General features: G+C 39.9%; 2 protein-coding genes and 1 non-coding gene across 6 annotated transcripts in view; 2 read left to right on the plus strand and 1 right to left on the minus strand.

Moving 5' to 3' along the window:
• Window positions 1-3,360, plus strand: part of LOC138053023 (dynein axonemal heavy chain 8-like) — a 117,765-nt gene extending 114,405 nt beyond the window's left edge. The window contains exons 92-94 of the mRNA XM_068899693.1: window positions 1,270-1,344; window positions 1,598-1,684; window positions 1,832-3,360. Of these exons, the coding sequence (XP_068755794.1) occupies window positions 1,270-1,344; window positions 1,598-1,684; window positions 1,832-2,158 (489 nt within the window). The 3' untranslated portion in view covers window positions 2,159-3,360. The remainder of the gene's footprint in view (window positions 1-1,269; window positions 1,345-1,597; window positions 1,685-1,831) is intronic.
• Window positions 3,361-4,592: 1,232 nt separating this feature from the next.
• Trnay-gua (transfer RNA tyrosine (anticodon GUA)) lies at window positions 4,593-4,678 on the plus strand. Its single transcript is given in 2 exon segments — window positions 4,593-4,629; window positions 4,643-4,678. It is a non-coding gene; the product is annotated as a tRNA-Tyr (tRNA).
• Window positions 4,679-5,187: 509 nt separating this feature from the next.
• Window positions 5,188-17,500, minus strand: part of LOC138053024 (inositol polyphosphate 5-phosphatase OCRL-like) — a 34,047-nt gene continuing 21,734 nt past the window's right edge. For 3 of the 4 annotated variants that reach the window (XM_068899697.1, XM_068899698.1, XM_068899694.1), the window contains exons 14-24: window positions 16,594-16,738; window positions 16,333-16,443; window positions 16,071-16,139; window positions 14,158-14,254; window positions 13,380-13,504; window positions 12,590-12,700; window positions 11,819-11,929; window positions 9,802-9,886; window positions 8,824-8,951; window positions 8,522-8,633; window positions 5,188-7,237 (exon numbers count right to left, since the gene is read on the minus strand). In XM_068899697.1, the coding sequence (XP_068755798.1) occupies window positions 7,095-7,237; window positions 8,522-8,633; window positions 8,824-8,951; window positions 9,802-9,886; window positions 11,819-11,929; window positions 12,590-12,700; window positions 13,380-13,504; window positions 14,158-14,254; window positions 16,071-16,139; window positions 16,333-16,443; window positions 16,594-16,738 (1,237 nt within the window). In that variant the 3' untranslated portion in view covers window positions 5,188-7,094. The remainder of the gene's footprint in view (window positions 7,238-8,521; window positions 8,634-8,823; window positions 8,952-9,801; window positions 9,887-11,818; window positions 11,930-12,589; window positions 12,701-13,379; window positions 13,505-14,157; window positions 14,255-16,070; window positions 16,140-16,332; window positions 16,444-16,593; window positions 16,739-17,500) is intronic. The other variant, XM_068899695.1, reaches the window with a different exon arrangement.

Here is a 17,500-nt window from a genome sequence, read left to right on the forward strand (position 1 = left end):
AAACTTTATTCGCTCGTACATTTTGTTTCCCCAATGTAGATCGTTGGGCAAGCCTTGAGAGGATCATTTCTTTCAATTTTGGTCATATTTATGCTCCTACACACTCTTTTTTAATGAACAACGCTGAGAGTCAATATCCTGAGTATCGTCGTGTGATTTATACCAGGAAAAAAAGATGTACGAGCGAGTAATATTAATAGGGAGTTAAAGCACGCGACGTTTTTGAGCCACGGACGGCAACCGGAAGTGAGCTGTTTTCTCTTTTAACTTGTCTTGTCACTACTACCTTTATATTGCTAAGTATCTTTCCTCCATTAGAGATTATTAGGTTAAAAATCTGGAAAACGCTACTGTCCTGGCATGCGAAATGTTCATTTCCGGTTACCGTCCGCGGCTCAAAAACGTCGCGTGCTTAAACTCCTTAATGCCTATTAGACGCAAGAAGGCTACAGTTTATCGAACGGTCGAGAGCGCTATCTGCCTCAGAATGCAACTACGGCCATGTGGTCTTGTACAAGGCATCGTTGAATTGCATTTGGATACCGAATACAAATTCGGCGTTCGAACTCAGAGGATCCATATGTAAACCTAGAACCCTCATCTCTGGGCCAGGTTGCAACTAAATATCATTAGGGAGCTTAAGCAACGACAACGGCAACGGCAACGAGAACGTCATCTCAAAATATAAATTTGTGTTGTTTTAATCGCTTCGTGACTATTTCAACGTTTTTAATATGACAAGGGTGTGGTATTTCTTCAAAGATGACACCAGTCGGAACGCCACTCCATTTTAGGAGAGAAAATGAAAATTTATCCTCAGGTGCTGACGTTCGTCAGAAAACCAAAAACTTGGCTATTTCACGTTGTTGTTTTGCTGACGACGGCAACGAAATGGACAAAAGTGAAAAACGCACGTGCAGGGCGTGCAAAGCTATTGTTTTTACCCACTAAATATGCAAATTCCTGACGTTCTCGTTGCCGTCGCCGTTGTCGTTGCTTAAGCTCCCTATTGTCGTTCAGAAGAGCGCAGCTATCCTTTAGATTTGTATCAAAGTTTTAACTGTCAATCCTAGTCAGGTTAGTTGATTCAAGTGTGAAGTCCTTTTGGTAGGTAGAGCTCTCGCTCCTTCTACAATTGCAAGATTCAACTACTGAAATGGAAAATGGAATTTAAGATTTTTCAGACCCATCTCTCTTGGCAAATAAAATAGGAAAGGAGTCGCTTGCTTTACTGATCATGATTGTGCATTTTTGTTGTTCTTTTGTCAGGGTCGTGATAAAGTTCCAGCGTATTGGCTTGGAGCCTTCTTCAACCCACGGAGGTTTTTGTCCATAATCAAACAGGTACTTGGAAATCGCAGCCTAACTTTTAATTAACAGGAATTAAGACGTTATGCTGTCGTACTGTATTGGTATTGTTCTTAAATCTCCCCCACTCCCGTCCCCCCTTCCAGGCCAATTATTTTAGTTTGTCAATAAAACGAAAATGACGCGATAGGCTTTAGTAATACAGTGCACAAAACACATCATTGCGACCGTGTACTGTGGAATCTGCATCGACAGCATTGCCTTCTTTCTTATTTGCCTTTCTTTGCAGGAGGCCGTGAGAAATGCCGAAGGGAAATCTTCCTCAACAGAACCGTTTGTTTTCCAAACAGAGATCACAGGAAGGGATAAGGACCATGTAAGAAATTGAATATCCCTTTCAGTCTCGTCCAGAGACCATTAGTCAGGCCATTTATTTTGTCAAATTTCATTTCCTATGTGAGACCGGAATTTCTGCATGTGCACTTGTTAAAATAACTTACACTTCTTGCTTGTTTTTCACCAGTTGAGAGAGCCACCGTTGGACGGTATGTTTGTATACGGTATCTACCTGTGGGGCTGTGCTTGGGAGAAGACTACAGGAGATCTTTTAGATGCACCACCTAAATCTGGCCCTACCCCTCTCCCCGTAGTACACATTGTGGCTCTTCCTCAGATTGAAAAGGCTTCTATCAACGACCCCGTGCGAGCTGCTGTATCATACTCGTGTCCGTGCTACTCTTCCAGGATCTGTATGCGGGAGCCTGTAATGCTCATTGATGTGGATAACAAAGATGTGCCTTCGACGCGATGGCCTCTCAGAGGACTTTCCAGCACATTGAGGCCTTTTTAGTGTATTATCACTCAACTACTTTGATAGCTTTAGTATTTAGTCAGTAGTCTGGCCTCGTTTTGGTTTTTCCTTTTGTTCAGTCAAGAACCGATTTACTCGCGAAACATTTAATTTTTGAGGGCAAGAATACTTAAAACATGAGACACAAGAAAACAGAAAAGACTCGTGCACAAATACAATTTGTTGTTTAAGAAAAAAAACAGCGGTGATAAACATTGTATTCCAACGCATTTTTATAAAACTTGACGTTTCGTATGCTAGTCAACACACATTTTCAAAAGCATACGAAAGGTCAAGTTTTATAAAAATGCGTTGGAATACAATGTTTATCACCGCTGTTTGTGTTATTTTCTTAATCAAGCTACGATGGCCTAAGAACAAGAGTTTATACGATACAATTTGTTGTGTGTCGTATGATAGACCCTTTGCATGCATGACCGTGTCACGTGACCTTGTCAATCATTAAAAAAATGGAAAGAGTGTGATGAAATTAGTAAGAATGTCAATTTTGAGCCAACTGACATTTTATGTGAGAGATTTTACGGTGATTTTAATGCTTCAAAGATCTACTGGGAGTTGCATGGAAAATAGCTGCTGGATGGCAAAGCCTGGCATCTATTTTATACCACGACCATTTTTGATTGACAAGGTCACGTGATACGGTCATGAAAAGGGCCTCTTGGTGTGGAATTGAAATTGTTGTGGAGGCTGTGTTAACGAAAAGAATCGAAATTAACTGCCCACCACCCCACGCTCCTCAAAAATTAAATGGTTTATCCGTGCATTACTCCGAAATTAAGGGTCATTTCATGTTGCCCGCAAGTTGATGATTTCACTTAGCAACAGCCAAAACGTTTCTTAAACTGCAGTCTGTTGTTTTAGCCGACTGTGGGACATCATTCCATCGCCAAATTTATATATGGAGTTTTTTTATGCAATTTCAATTAGTTCTTGGTTGTTGGTTTTTATTATTTACCCTATTTCTTTCGCGACGCCTTCGTATTTGTACAGAAAACAAGAAAACAAATGTAAAGTAGTTTTATTCTATAATTTTTTCGTTTTATAGCAGTGTTCAGTGATACCGTTATAGGATTTTAGATCCAAAATATGTTTGCTATACGTTATTTAAGTTCGCTTACTTCGTCGGGTTTCTCGACGCTCCCCGCGATTTTTCAACTAAATAAAAGGAGAGGTAATTCAGAGGAGTGTTGGTAGATCGTGTCCTCAGAGCGGCCAGCGAAGGTTACGAGACTCATATTAGCCTTCGGAAACAACAAAAATTGTTGACATAAAATTGTGTCTACACGGGGAGAAAATCATGTATAGCCATCTCTGCCCATTTCATCCTCGATAGGCTTCTCACCACGTTACCAGAGCCTCGGATCGACCCAAGGCTCTTGGAAACTCTATGTAGGAGAACGTGCGCAGTAGGGTTCTTATAGCCAAAAATTGGCTATTTGAATCTTACGGCGCCTGCTCACTTCTCGTGCTAACATGAATGCGCCAATTAGAGGAGCTTTTGATTGTTCACGAAAACCAGTGAGAAGACACTTTGTTTCAGGGTTCCCCAGAGCTCTTCTCTCCCTCAGTCAAGAGAAGAGCACTGGGGTCGAGATTGGGCTTCTCACACCTTGTGCTGCCCTTAGCCATTTTCAGGGGCACTCAACGAAAATTTCCAAAATGCGTAATAATAGGAAAAAAACTTACAAGGAAACGCTAATAAAACATTTTTTTTTAGTTTTTTAAATTTTACTGGGGAAAAAAAGGTATTCCGCACTCCCAGGATGATTTGAGTAAAATTCCGGCTCCCAGCGAGATAGTGAGAGAAACGTCCAGCCAGCCGACCTAGTGTCACTGTTTCCCAGTCATCAAGGAACCTCTTGAATCTAAACCGCTCGCCAAACAGGTCAAAACAGGGTTTTTTTTTTCATAACATGCGATAAGTTGAACAAGCGTAAGCTTCTCGAGAACGTGTTCTCCTCCAGTTTCTGTTCACATCCAGCCAGCACGGATTGAAATGCTAAAAATACTTAAAGTTTCTTAGCGAAAGAGAGTGAATATTAATAACTTGTCAGCCAGCTGAATTCCCACTGCGGAACACCTTCGTTGGGTGCCCCTGCATTTTGTGCAACAGAAGCGTTTGCTATCTTCGTTGTGCATTTCGCCTGCGGACAGGCGCTTGTTGAATTGTTGTATGTGTCGTGCGAGCGGCGAAGCCGCGAGAGGATTGGGGCCGGAAATTTTTCCAAAACATTCGTTTTAGCCGAAAAACGCAACCTTTTTGTGAAAACTGTCTATTTCGGTGGTCATTGATTAACATAAACATTGACGACAGCAGGAAATAATGTAAAAAGTACGGGGTTAGTAAGGGAGCGTTATGTATTTAAGGTTCACTAGTTTTTATATTAAAAAAATTATTTCTCCTCTGCGACTTCCTTCGATAGCTCAGTTGGTAGAGCGGAGGACTGTAGAGTGTGCAATGATATCCTTAGGTCGCTGGTTCGACTCCGGCTCGAAGGAAAGGTTTTTTTTTTTTCTTCTTTCTTTTTTTCGGGGGGTTTTTAACATTTTTTTTTGTGCATTCCACGCAAAAAATTGGTGTCTCTTCTCAAGATAACACTAAGTTTGCAAGACTTGCAGCCGATGTGTGATCATTTTTCGTATCATGCACGGCGTTTTCCTAACTGTAAGTGTAAACCAAACGGGTAAAAACCTCATTTCTTTATGAGTTATCCTCAAATAGGTATAAATGTAAGATCAAATTTTATATCACAAAACGGAATTGTCTGAAATTATATAAATCTTTCAGTTTTGCAATAAGTTTACGGAGGTGTGAGCTCTCGCCGACGCCATTTTAAACCTTAACCAACGGAGATCTGGGGAAGAGATGTTTGGGGTTAACGCAAAAGCAAGCAACTGTGGACAATATTCCTGTCGGTGTACGTTGGATCAAACTGGCTTGATCTGATCGGCGTAATTACAAATTGAGAAATAAAGTACATTCAGTACTAAATCAAATGTACATTGTATCGGCTCTTGCTCAATTTATTTAGTTAACACAGGCAGCCCAAGCTAATAATAAAGACCACCCCACCGTTCTTTGGAATGCGGAAAAAATCGACCAATCTTATCAGTGTGATCATCATAGACGCCAAGCGGTGACTTTCTCACGTCAGGATAAAACGGATGATAGAGCTACAGGGAACTGAGCATTTGCAACTGGTCTTCAATCCCCAAGGCTCTGGTGGCGACATCCCATTTTATTTCAGTATCTTTCTCGCAATTACAGTCCATTTTAAGTGTTTAAAAAGTCATTTGATTCTTAGTTCTTGTTGTTATTGTTTCTGTTATCTTACAAACCTTAATAAAAGTGCTAAGCCTTAATTGAACAAAAAAAGCTTAAGAGAATGGAAATATAAAACGAAATGGGCACTAAATAATTCAATGGATGAATAACATTTTGTACATAGAGGGATAAAAGCACACGGTATTTAAGATTTCTCCACCTACGGTACATAAATAATCTGATAGCAGAGAAACTGTTAAAATAACAGTGCCATATCATGCAACAACCTCTAACTGTTTTCCGAACTTTCACGAGGGCTCCTGCGACAAATGCAACTACAAATTTGAACTCGGGCGTTTTTCAGCCTTTTTGACCTGCGAGAAATTCGCCAGGAGTCCATTACCCAAGAGTAAAAATCTGGTATCAGGTTTGTCGCCATAAGCGTCAGAAAAGTGTATTTTTAAACCAAGTTTTGTACAAATCTCCCGGGGGTAAATAATTCTTTGTGTATTGTATTTGCATTATAATGTAGCATTCACATTTAAATGATATGGAAATACCTGGAACAAAGCGTTTTATTCACAAAGGGTTTGAATTAGCTACAACATTGAGTTAGCCGATTTGGTCTATCTTTTATTTTCCCGCACAACTTGGCTTAAAAATAGACACTTTTTTGACAGTGATGGGGACTGGGCCAATTTGGGTAACCTTACTCTTGGGTGATGCACTTTCGGTTTCGCAAAAATTTGGAGAATACCGTCTTTCCAGTTAAATAAAGTTTTAAGTGTGTGATCTTTTTGTTGCTGCACTCGTTCTTAGGCTCTGCTCATGAACGGAACACCTTCCAATTCTCAAAGGCTCCCCGTACGTCTTTCAGCAAAACCGACAAAAATAAATATATTCTTAACTCTCCGCTAAGAAGAAAGTGTCGTTACATATTCGATTCAACGCCTTTCAGATTCTGTAAATCACGATAGTGTAGGCTCAAGGGACGTCAAGCCTTTCAACACTTCTTTCAATAAAGTTGGAGCACGAGAGAACCCGTTGGAGAGCTAGAGTGAAAAAGTGAAGTGAAAAAGTGAAGTGAAGTGAAAAAGTGCCTCAAGGTATTAAAATACCTAACAACCCTGAGTGTTACATTTAAAATAAAAGATGTCTAATTGACTTCTTACAGAAACAACAGTACAACTCAGGTTCGAGTTGCCTTCATTAATGTTGACCTTCTCAGAGTCCAATTCGTTGCTGTAGAATTATTCGAGATTCGAGGGTCGTGTTCCACTGGGATCAACGGTTTTAGATTTTCTTGAGTAGGTTGAGGTTTTTTCGTGTTAGAAAACCACTTCCGGTTGATCATATATTTAAATCAGGTCAAACGATCGAAAAAGGATTGGTTTTTCAAGTCGGACCAGGTGGACATAACTTCCCAGGAGTCAACGCGATTCCAACTAGAAATGATTGAAAAGAGTTCTTATTTTCAATCTCTATAATATATGACGATTTCATTTGCAATAATTGATCCTAATGGAACATGACCTTGATATGAAATAACTACTTTTAAAAATTTACAGTGTTGCGCTTCAAACTGAATAAAAATATTATTTAAAACCCTCGATCGATTTTTACAAAAAGACGGCTTTCCTGTTTCAGCTGTTACCGCGTAGGACCGAACTCGTTTACCAGAAAGTGGTACATAAATCTAGCTTTCTTCTGCGTCACTTGATTGATTGCTCGTTTGCTTAGTCCTGCTTCGTTGTTCAGGGGCGCCCGTAAAAATAGCGTACCAAATAATGTTGCTGCGAGAAATACAACATTTTGTTAGTCAAGAAGACCAATATATATGGATTATTGACCAAGCTTGAGGTCAAGATGGCTGGATATTGGCCAAGTTCTTTTCTGCGTGTTTATCATCTCGGTCCATAAACACGCAAAACAAGAACGAGGCCAATATCAAAGCTCGAACAAGCTTGGTCAATAAAGGATTTATTATATGCGATAAAACACCAATAAAATGATCTTTGATCTTGCGGGACCAAGCGAGAAATCTCGAGTGGGCAAGATAGCTCCATCTTGCCCGCTCGGCTAGCCAATCACAGCGCGTGATTTGATTCATCTTGCCCGCTCACGGAGCTATTCACATAATAAAACGACAAACTTGATAAAGATTGGGATAGTCCAGAGAAGGACATTTATTGGTGTTAGAGATGTTTCTAATACAAGGACCAAAGATGACCAATCGAGCTAATTAATAAGCGTGATGAAGCAAAACAGAATTCGATACAATTTTATCTAAGCTGCTCCAAGTACGAGTAAACGCGCGAACGTTTTTAGCATCTTTATTCGAAACCAAAGCAATTGCGTTGCTACTCTCCACACTCCATCGAAAGCTGCTCCATTGGCCAAAGTTTCTAAAACTCGTAAGGCAACGGTTCCCGAAGCCTGTGATTTGATTTCGATCGTAATAACCAACAGAGAGAGTGTTTGGTTTATCGAAAAAATTGGAAAATACTGCACTGTGATTGAATTTTCACACACATAAAATAATAATAATACATTCTTTAAGCATTAGCGGTGGCCATTGCTCTTTTGCACCCAACATGGTTCTCATGATGTTAAAGCACAAGCGTTCGCTGGTGTTAAAAAAAAAATGTGAATGCTTTGTTTAGTGGAAGTGCACTTTAGCGATCAAGCTAGTTCACAGGCACCCCACTTTTAATCATCTGAAAGAAACAATTCAAACTTAACAGAAACATCATTAAGAACCCCAGCTGGCAGGAGGCAACCAGTTGGCTATTTTACAAAGCGTGGTAGAGTTGAATCCGGGACAACCGGAAACAAATCCGAACCAGAAGTTAGAACGGGATTTGAACCCAGGCCAGCCGCATGCAAACCCAACGCTCTAACCTGGACCACGCCGCCTCCAAGTTTCCTCTCCCCAGTCTCCCCACCTCATTTTTTGCAACTTGCTTGCAACATACGTTCACTGCTCACCACAACCTAAAAGCTGACTGAACTTAGACGATTTCGAACTAGTTCAAACGATTTTACGTTACAAAAAAAAAAAAAGCTTTTTCACTGACCTAAAGTCTTCGCATCCAGTTTATTGTTATCGGAACATAGCAAAAGTTCTCTGAGGAAAGCGCTTATGTACGTAAAGACGTTTCTATGGCTCTGTGGAATTTGAAATATTAACTGCAAGAAATAAGAAAAGCAAGAACACGTGAAATAACATGATGGGTGCGTCTGGCACTATAGCCGTGGGCAAAACGAGCATTCTTTGTAAATCATTTAAACAAGTTTTCAAGAATTAAGCTGAAATAAATGCTCTAACTAAACACGAAGTGGACGAACTGAACTCAATGAATGTGATGCTGTGAATTACCTGTTGACATAACTTGTAGTTATTGCAGCACTCTAACGCTCTCTGATAAAACGCGTAAGGAATCACTGGTTCTGGTAACGCTTCTAAAAATATCAATAAGGCTTCCGCTACTGCATGAACGCTTCCAGCTTTTAACGGTTAAGGAATAAAAACAAGTTTCAAGGGTTTTGTCACCGGGAGACTTTAATAAACACAATAAATTCCAGATAAGGCCAACTTGAAAGCTGTTTAAAATACCTCTTACTGTGTAACAACAACAACAACCTTTATTTGTACCCTACATTAATTTACATGATTAAAAAAATATATAGATTTTTTTTTTCCTTTCAAAAATGTAAAGAGTAAAGGCCGCCTTAAATAACCATTAAGGGCTAAAAAGAATTGGCAGCCTTACTTAGGTTATTAATAAATAATTATATTAAAGGGTCAGGTTACACACACTACACAAAAAAATGAGAAATAGCTAGCAGAAACAGAAAAACCACAAAAGAAAGCTAAGAGGCCAGTATTAAACAACCGAAAGCCAGAAAAAATATAGTGTTGGTAAATCTGCCTGCTATTCATATTTAGCTATAAGGATTGACTTAAATTTTTTTCCTTAAAACGTTTCAGAGAGAGAAGCTTGATGTCATCACTTACATCATTCCAAACTTTAGCACCCTGGAACCTTATGTTGAAAATTCAATAGTTTCTTCTGGCTTTTGGGACAACATAGGTCACCCTGGAGGATAACCTAATGTTATATCTATGTATGTTCCTAACAGGATTAAAAAGGTATCAAAGACTGAAGGTAAAAGTTGATGATGGAACTTATACATAAACACTGCAAGAGAGAAAAAGAAATAAAATTGCGTCTTTGATTCGCTGAAAATGTCACGCGTGACATTTCTTCGCCAAATCACAAAGATTTAATAATGCAAGACCAAACCAATCGCACACTTACTGCCAACCAACAAAAAAGAGCACAGAAAAGGATACGCAGTTTGCCGCCTCTGCAACAATCTAAATGTGCCCGAATTTCTTCTAACTCTCCCTGTAGACCACCCTGCCTTAAGATGTTGTCCTAGGGTTAAACAAAAAAGTGAAATGAAACGGACGCAAAAAAATTGCACTTAGTCACTCGTTTATTGACCTCTTTCATAATGGCGGCCAAATATAATATTCTTTTGTTTTAATTAATGCTAATAAGCCTTTCTAGCCTTGCCACGACGAGCAAATTTAAAAAGAATTTTTGTTTCAAAATGAGAACAGTAGGGTTAAAAGTGGTCGCCATTTATGAAAGTGGTCTATTGCCTTGAAGTATTTCATTGTTTATCCTATGAAGGAAAGAAATGTGTATTTGAAGTGCTGGTTATTGACGAATTGTTGAAGTGATCCTCACACTTTGAGCGGTTTTCAATTGAGTGTCGAAAGTAATTAGCTAATTGCTTTGGTTTTGCATTACTTCCCTCAGTTCAAAGTTCTCGCGCCATTTTTTTCAACCAATCAAAAGTGAAACCAAAACCAATCGTGGCTCGCGCGTGCACATTTTCCCGCGCTTTGTGTCGGCTACGTGTAATTACTTCGAGTTTTGATTGGTTTACGAGATTGTCGCCGTCCTTTTTGATTGGCCAAAGTAATTACTTTGATTTTGGTTTTACGACACTCAATTGAAACTCGCTCTAACTAGAAAATTTAAGCAATTGTCTCATGCAGACAGCTGAAAAATTCAGGCGGCTTCAACGCGGGTTTCGAACGCATGACTTCTGCGCCGTCGGTGCAATGCTCTACCAACTGAGCCATTCTCTATTTCCACATTCCCCATAATACACTTGGTTTGTTCCCGACATTTTGCATAAATCATTTTTGTCAAATGCTCTTGGGACACTGCATATTCCCAAGAGCATTTGAAAGCTATGGTGTATGCAATATTTGGAGGGGGGGGGAGGGGGGCAAACAAAGTGTATTATGGGGAATGCGAAAATAAAGAATAGACCTCTTTCATTATGGCGGCCAAATATAATATGCTAATGAGCCTGTCTAGCCTCGCTACGACAACAAAATTTCAAAAGAATTTTTGTTTCGAAATGAGGGCAGTCAGGTCTAATTAACACAAATGCAAAAGTGGCCATTTATAAAAGTGGTCTATGAAGCCACACAGTTGGGACCTGGTCAATTTGTTCAGTGAGCTCATTTGTTCCCGTGAAAGGACCCAATGAATAAAAGAAATGTGTAATTGAAGTGCGGGTTGGTAGAGCATTGCACCGGCATCGCAGTGGTCATGAATTCGAATCCCGTTGAAGCAATCTGAATTGTTCAGGTGTCTATAATCAGAGACAGTTGCTTAAATTGTCATGATAAGTACAAGGATGACTTCAATCTTTCGTTTGTTTAGCCTATGCTTAGCGCTCATCCGAATGAAACACCATAAAAACCGAGATATCTTGATAACATTTCATCCGCGTTATTGCTAACCCTCTATTCCCAGCCCTTGGGTTGGTATTAAACCGAGACGTAAGCACTCTAATTCTTATGAAGGCCAGTTACCGTAGAAACTCATAAAATTTAGTCAAAGCCAGGATTAGCGCAATTTCGTCGCAATTCCATATTAAATTAGTTAACGAGAGGCGCCAACTTGATCAGTAGATGGCGTGACGATGGCGTTGGATTTTTATTGCGTATTTCGTTGCATGCTTGACACCGTTTAGCGCTGTTGCTTTGTGTGCGAGTGCTACGGTATTTTATCATTGTGCTGAGGGAGGCTTGGAGCGCTCACCTGCACATGTGGTCCCCCACCCATGTCAAACACCATACTCTGAAAGAAACTTGAACCTTTCCCTGACAGGTGAAGAATTCCATAAGTGTCACCACAGTTAATAAATTTATATTCTGTTTCAAGCTCGTTAATATTACCCAATCAGAGGCCGTAGTTGACCAAAGCCATTCAATTCAACCTCTGTTCGTGTATTGTTCAGCTAAATACAAATTTGGTAATTTTAAAAGTGTTGGCACTGACCTGATTCATACCAAACTTAAACAGATGATCTATTAAAAGCCACAACTCTTTTGGAATCTCCAGCGGTTCCGCGTTTGACGAAGTTGAGGGGGTTAACGGGTTGATATGCTCCTAAAACAAGAAAAAAGATATATAGAGAGAGGATATTACATGGCCGCTTGGGGATACGAATTTTATCTTCGAGTGCTGAAAGTATCTTTCACTCGTTCGCTTCGCTCACTCGTGAGAGATACTTTCAGCACTCGAAGATAAAATTCGTATCCCCAAGCGGCCATGTAATGTTCTGTTTATTACATAGATATTGATGAAATGTCTAGATTTAAAACAACTTGTTTTATTCATTTTCGAAATGCTGAAAAATTGCTCACCAAACACTAAAACACGCATGTTATGTAACATGAAACAAGATATGAAAGTTATGAAAAACAAATCATGATAATGTAAAATTTTGGAATAAAAATGTTAATGTAGTAGAGAAGAATTGTATGAAAGCACAAAAGTATCGTGAAATGAAGAGGAAGCTCGCGTTTTATTGGCTAATCGTGTTTGTTACCATGACGACAGTTATATCCTCACATGTGAAAGACAAAAATGATACGTTCACTGCGCGCGGTGAAGATATGATTTTTTAGTAAAAGGAGAAATCCTGGTATTTCATCAGTATCTATATAATAAATATATATATTACATTTTGAACAGTTTTGCTTCCCGCCATCATGAGAACAAACGCATCTGGATCAACCTTCCCACTGGATCAAAGAATGTACTCACCAAGTCAACAAGAGTAGCCACTGGAACCTCTCTGATGGGTCCATACATGCGCACAAGAGCCTCTATCGATGAGCCAAACACACTAGGAATATAGTTACCGCTAACCGATACCTACTTAATGTTAAGGAGTACAGTCTATGTGGATGTGGTGGAACACTTGACTAGGAGCGTTAAGTTGGATCTTTGCTTCTGACCCGTCGTTTGCGCACACAGTATATTTTATAGAGGGTTCTAGCCGACTATCCTCCACGAAAAGTAAGCAGGAATCTTCGCATCTAAACTGGTTTTCCTCTTCGTTCGTCTTTCCCAGGCTAATAGTTTGCAAAGCTTTTGTGGGAGTCGAATTTCCAAGAATATTTTGTCTGAAAATATGTCCAAGAAACTTAACGCAAATGACAGGCCTTCCTCTCTGCGAAATATGGGGTCCCGATGTAGGTGATGTCTGCATTCACTGATGAAACCTCACGACAAACAGACCCCGGTGCGCCGAGCTCTCGTATTCCGAAATAGCAACGAAACACTTCCAGCAATACAACCAGGAGCTCGGGGTGAAAACCTGAAGGAAGCATTTCGCAAACCAAGACAGCAGTGACTTCCATATTTTTACGTAATCATCTCTAGTGAAAAGATATTTAACAATATAAATGCAGTACTGTCAAAACAAGTCAAAAAGGAAAACAGTTCACTTCCGGTTGCTGTTCAACTCGTACTTAAGCCCCCTATTACGTCACCTCCCCTCTTTCTTTCGATTATATCGCAAAAGACCAGGGAACAAACATGCAAAGGATACAAAGAAGTCTTTTCCCCCTTCCAGATGAAGGACAAGAATATCTTCAAGTTTATCCTCGCCGGAATTCAAAGCTCTCGCAGATTCTTTGTCAACATACACGGTGATTTTAACTTGCTTGGTCGAACCTAACAAAGACAAGGACCACTATCAACAAGTGGTTTTCTGAGCATGCGCCCGTAAAAAACACTCGACCTCCAAACCCAATGCACGTAATCAGAACATTTAAGAATACATTCTGACAAAATGCGATTTCTCTTGTTCGTATGTGTATAAACAAGAGAATAACGCCAGATTCTGCGCGGTATCACAGCTTTAATTGAAAATATGGAGCCACATTTGTCCAGAACTGGGCAGCTCTTGCCAAAAGAGGCCAAAAGCCCACTCCTCAGCGCATAAAAAAGCACATTTAATGCCCCCTTTTCAATACATTTTTATCATCCTGAACTCTTGCAACAGCATACTAAGTTTCATCGGAAATTTATGACAAGTTTTGTTTCCAGATCAGGGTTTTCAACGTTGTGACGCTACGTTTCAGGATTGCTCCAGAAAGAAGGAAGAATTCTCCATATTTCAATAAAAGCTATTCTTTATATGACATGTTATATCCTTTCAATATATCTGTGGAGATGTTTATCGTATATTGATGATCTAAAGAAATCGGTTTCTTGTGACCACGATGACATTCTCAAGTGACCAAGAAACGTCTATGCCTCTTAGAAAAGGTAAAATCGGATTGGAATAAAACAGGGGAGGGGAAATCCAAATGCGGTCGACATACCTTGCATGATAACACCCACAGAAGGCTTGACAGATAGCCAGGGTTTACAGAACTCTGTGTCATCTAACTTGGCTATGAATGCAAACTGCGCTTGCACCTAACAATCAATCAATCACATGAGAAACAAAACCAGTTATGAAAAAACAGAGTGACTCCCTGAGAATGGCCACTAAAAGGCTGAGTTCTGGAGCTCGAAACTCCACACTTGCACTTATGTGGTGCGCAGCCTTCTGTTGATTCACAGTCGGCAAATACTAAAAATAATAAAAAGTTTCACCAATAATCCCTTGCCAAAAGAGCACAATGAAGTTTCAACGCCGCCCCGCCCCCCCCCCTCCCAAAAAAAACCCGCCATAACCATCACCATGACAATCATGTTAAGATTGCTCCTTCCAGATATGTATCCCACGCATCTACCACCATCATCACACCTTTTTACAAGAGCAACAAAAACACTTACTACGAAAACCACCGATCTGTGTCAGTTAAGCATTTTGATCAAATTCCTTTCCCACTGTGTGAGCAGTAGCCAGCTTTCGCCGTCAAGGTGTACCGGAACAACCACAACAATGGAAAGATACGTTTTCAAAATCATGAGTACCGGGGAGAAATGGATAAAATTGTTCTTGTCCAGCGAAAAGGTTGCAATTGCAACCATGGACTTGCTGTTTTTTTTCGAGTACAAGAAAGGTTCCCTACCCTGAAAAGTGGCGTCGAAAACAATACCTTTGAATAATTTGAACTATTTACAAGCGAAAGTGGGCGGGGCAGTTTGTCAGTAATTCGGGCCCATTCCACAGATCGGTGGTTTTCGTAGTAAACAGAATAAACCATTTCCTTATCATCGCCATCCCCATCCATCATTATCAACAGCATCACTACAACTAATGTCATCTCACCATTGCTATCATCATCGTCATCCTCAACGTCATCATTAAGGGCTGGTTTACACGTATGATGACAGTGTGAGCAAAAGCACAACCACAAACACAAGAAAACGTACGTATTTACGTACGTATAAACCACTGTGATGCACTGTTGTTCAATTCCTTGATTTGGTCTATTTTCGAGCACTGTATTACGGTTTGGGGGAACACCTCTAACACGCGATTGGATAGAATCTTAAAAATCCAGTAGCGTTGGGGAAGAATAATTTTAAAAGCTCACATCAGAGAAAGCTCTGTCAAGATCTTTAAAAAAAACTACAATGGCGACCTATCGACGACATCATTCGTGTCAACAACCTATACTTGTTGCATAAGACCGCAAACGGAAATTGTCCTGATTACCTTAAAAACTATGTACAATTTTCGAAAGACAAACACTATTACAAAATAGATCTGCGGACAGCCAGGCGATGGTAATACCCTAATCCTGAAACAACTCAGGTCTACTTCCTTTCCATTCAAGTGCTGCCAGGCTTTGGAACGACTTAGGCAGAGATGCAAGGCAAATAGACAAATTAACTGAAAACTTTATAACTTTTCGATGTATCATTTTATTATTACGAAAACGTTTTAGTATATTTGCTTAGGTAATTCAGTTGATATAATGTTATACCAACAGATTTGTATTCTTAATTATTTCACTCTGTAATTATTATATTATAAAACTAAGTATGGGCCGCAATGGAAACTACTGGCTTTCCAGTAATTTGTGTTACCCAATAAAGTTGTTTCTTCTATAACACCTTGTATCCAGAAGCGTTGTGTCCATGTTTGCTTCATCTCGGCTTACACATATGATAAAAAGGATGTGATGCCAGCAAAAGCACAAAAGAATGGAAAGACTTTTATTCTTACGTTTGTGCTTAATAGATTACGCTTGCATAATGAATACGTGTACCAAACAAGGCCTTACAACCACGTTGGACTATTCACTAAAGTTAAAAGTTGTAACAACGCCCATTTCACCTGTCCAGTGTTAACAACTTCCAGAAGAGCCGACTGTTTTTCAAGGAACTGAACATCTTTAAAAATAACCTGGAAGGTAAAATAGTTTAAAAGAACTACAATAGCTTGTTTGATAAATGTACAAATGCCATGTAAAAGATTACAGTTTCACAGCACAAAAAAACTCCATTTGATACAAATTAAAGCACTTTTTTCTGAACCAAAACCAGGGTTGCTCATCCACTAGAAGGGCCGGACACTGAGATTAAGGGTGATGATTTACCTCCGTCGTACCCAGCTGTACTTGTGGTAAATTCTCGTTTTCTTGTCGGTCCAATTTTCGAATGACATCCTCAAGAACTTGCCTTTGATTCTCAACATCGACGACCCGAACCTGTCAGTGACATCACAAAATTTCACTCTTTACAAAACCAGACATAAAGCAGAGAAAACAGAACAAAACCTTTAGTTTACAACAGCAGTTCTGTTTTACCTCAACAAGAAAGACGATAATATACGTAGCTGTACGTAACATTCCACTTACCCCAACTTTAAACAAAGCACTAACAGGTTTGTGATCACTGATCCTCATTGAGTTGTGACTGCGATAATCCATCAGATTAATATCTCCATGGAATCCTGGTCTCCATAAAATACGATCACACCAGGCTGGAATCCGACTTTTTTCACTTTAAATAAAAAAACACAAATCACATATTTATTTCATTACGATCGTTTTTGCTTGCTAATATGAACATTCTTTTACCTACGTTACAGTAAATGGGGTTTGGCCACAACTGTTTTAGTTCGATTAGATTTATTAACTTCTGCCAATTGTGAAGAAGCTTGGTGAGGGATAGCACAACGGAGCGAGGCTTTGGCGACAGTGCTCTCTAGCCTAATTACAATACACCGAAGATATGGATTTTCACAAATGATGAAGATTTGGGGTACCTCGAAAAAAAACCCTTAGAGTCAGTTGAGATTTACAGAAACTCTTCCCACATACGATCACAGAAATGTGAGACGTACAGTACACGTAGTTGATACCCGGGATGCCAGCCCGACCCCACCCTGCGAGCAGAGCCTCCTTTTGTCTTTTTCTTTACTGAGGAGGAGAAAAGGAGGCTCTCCCCGAATCGCGTCAACTCTTTGAAGCCGCCACAGCCCGAACTGGACTAGTCAATTATGTTTTCTCTCGTTAAACTGGTTTTTTCAGTGCGAGTGTCCGTTTAGTGACAAAACCCATGGTTATAATTGAGCCCGCTGTACCATGAAAAACCAAAATGGCGGCGAGATCTGGCATATTAGGCTTGGGTTCGAGACTGTATCCTGGCAACATGCAGCGCATATTCAATAAAGATCTTACTCGATTCATGCAGAGTCTTTCTCAAGAACGCCAAAATCGAGCAAGCAAAAGAAAGGCTCTGCTAGCAGGGTGGCCCGACCCC

The sequence above is a fragment of the Montipora capricornis genome, chromosome 6, assembly GCF_036669925.1.
Source record: "Montipora capricornis isolate CH-2021 chromosome 6, ASM3666992v2, whole genome shotgun sequence".
In the NCBI taxonomy this organism is placed as follows: Eukaryota; Metazoa; Cnidaria; class Anthozoa; order Scleractinia; family Acroporidae; genus Montipora; species Montipora capricornis.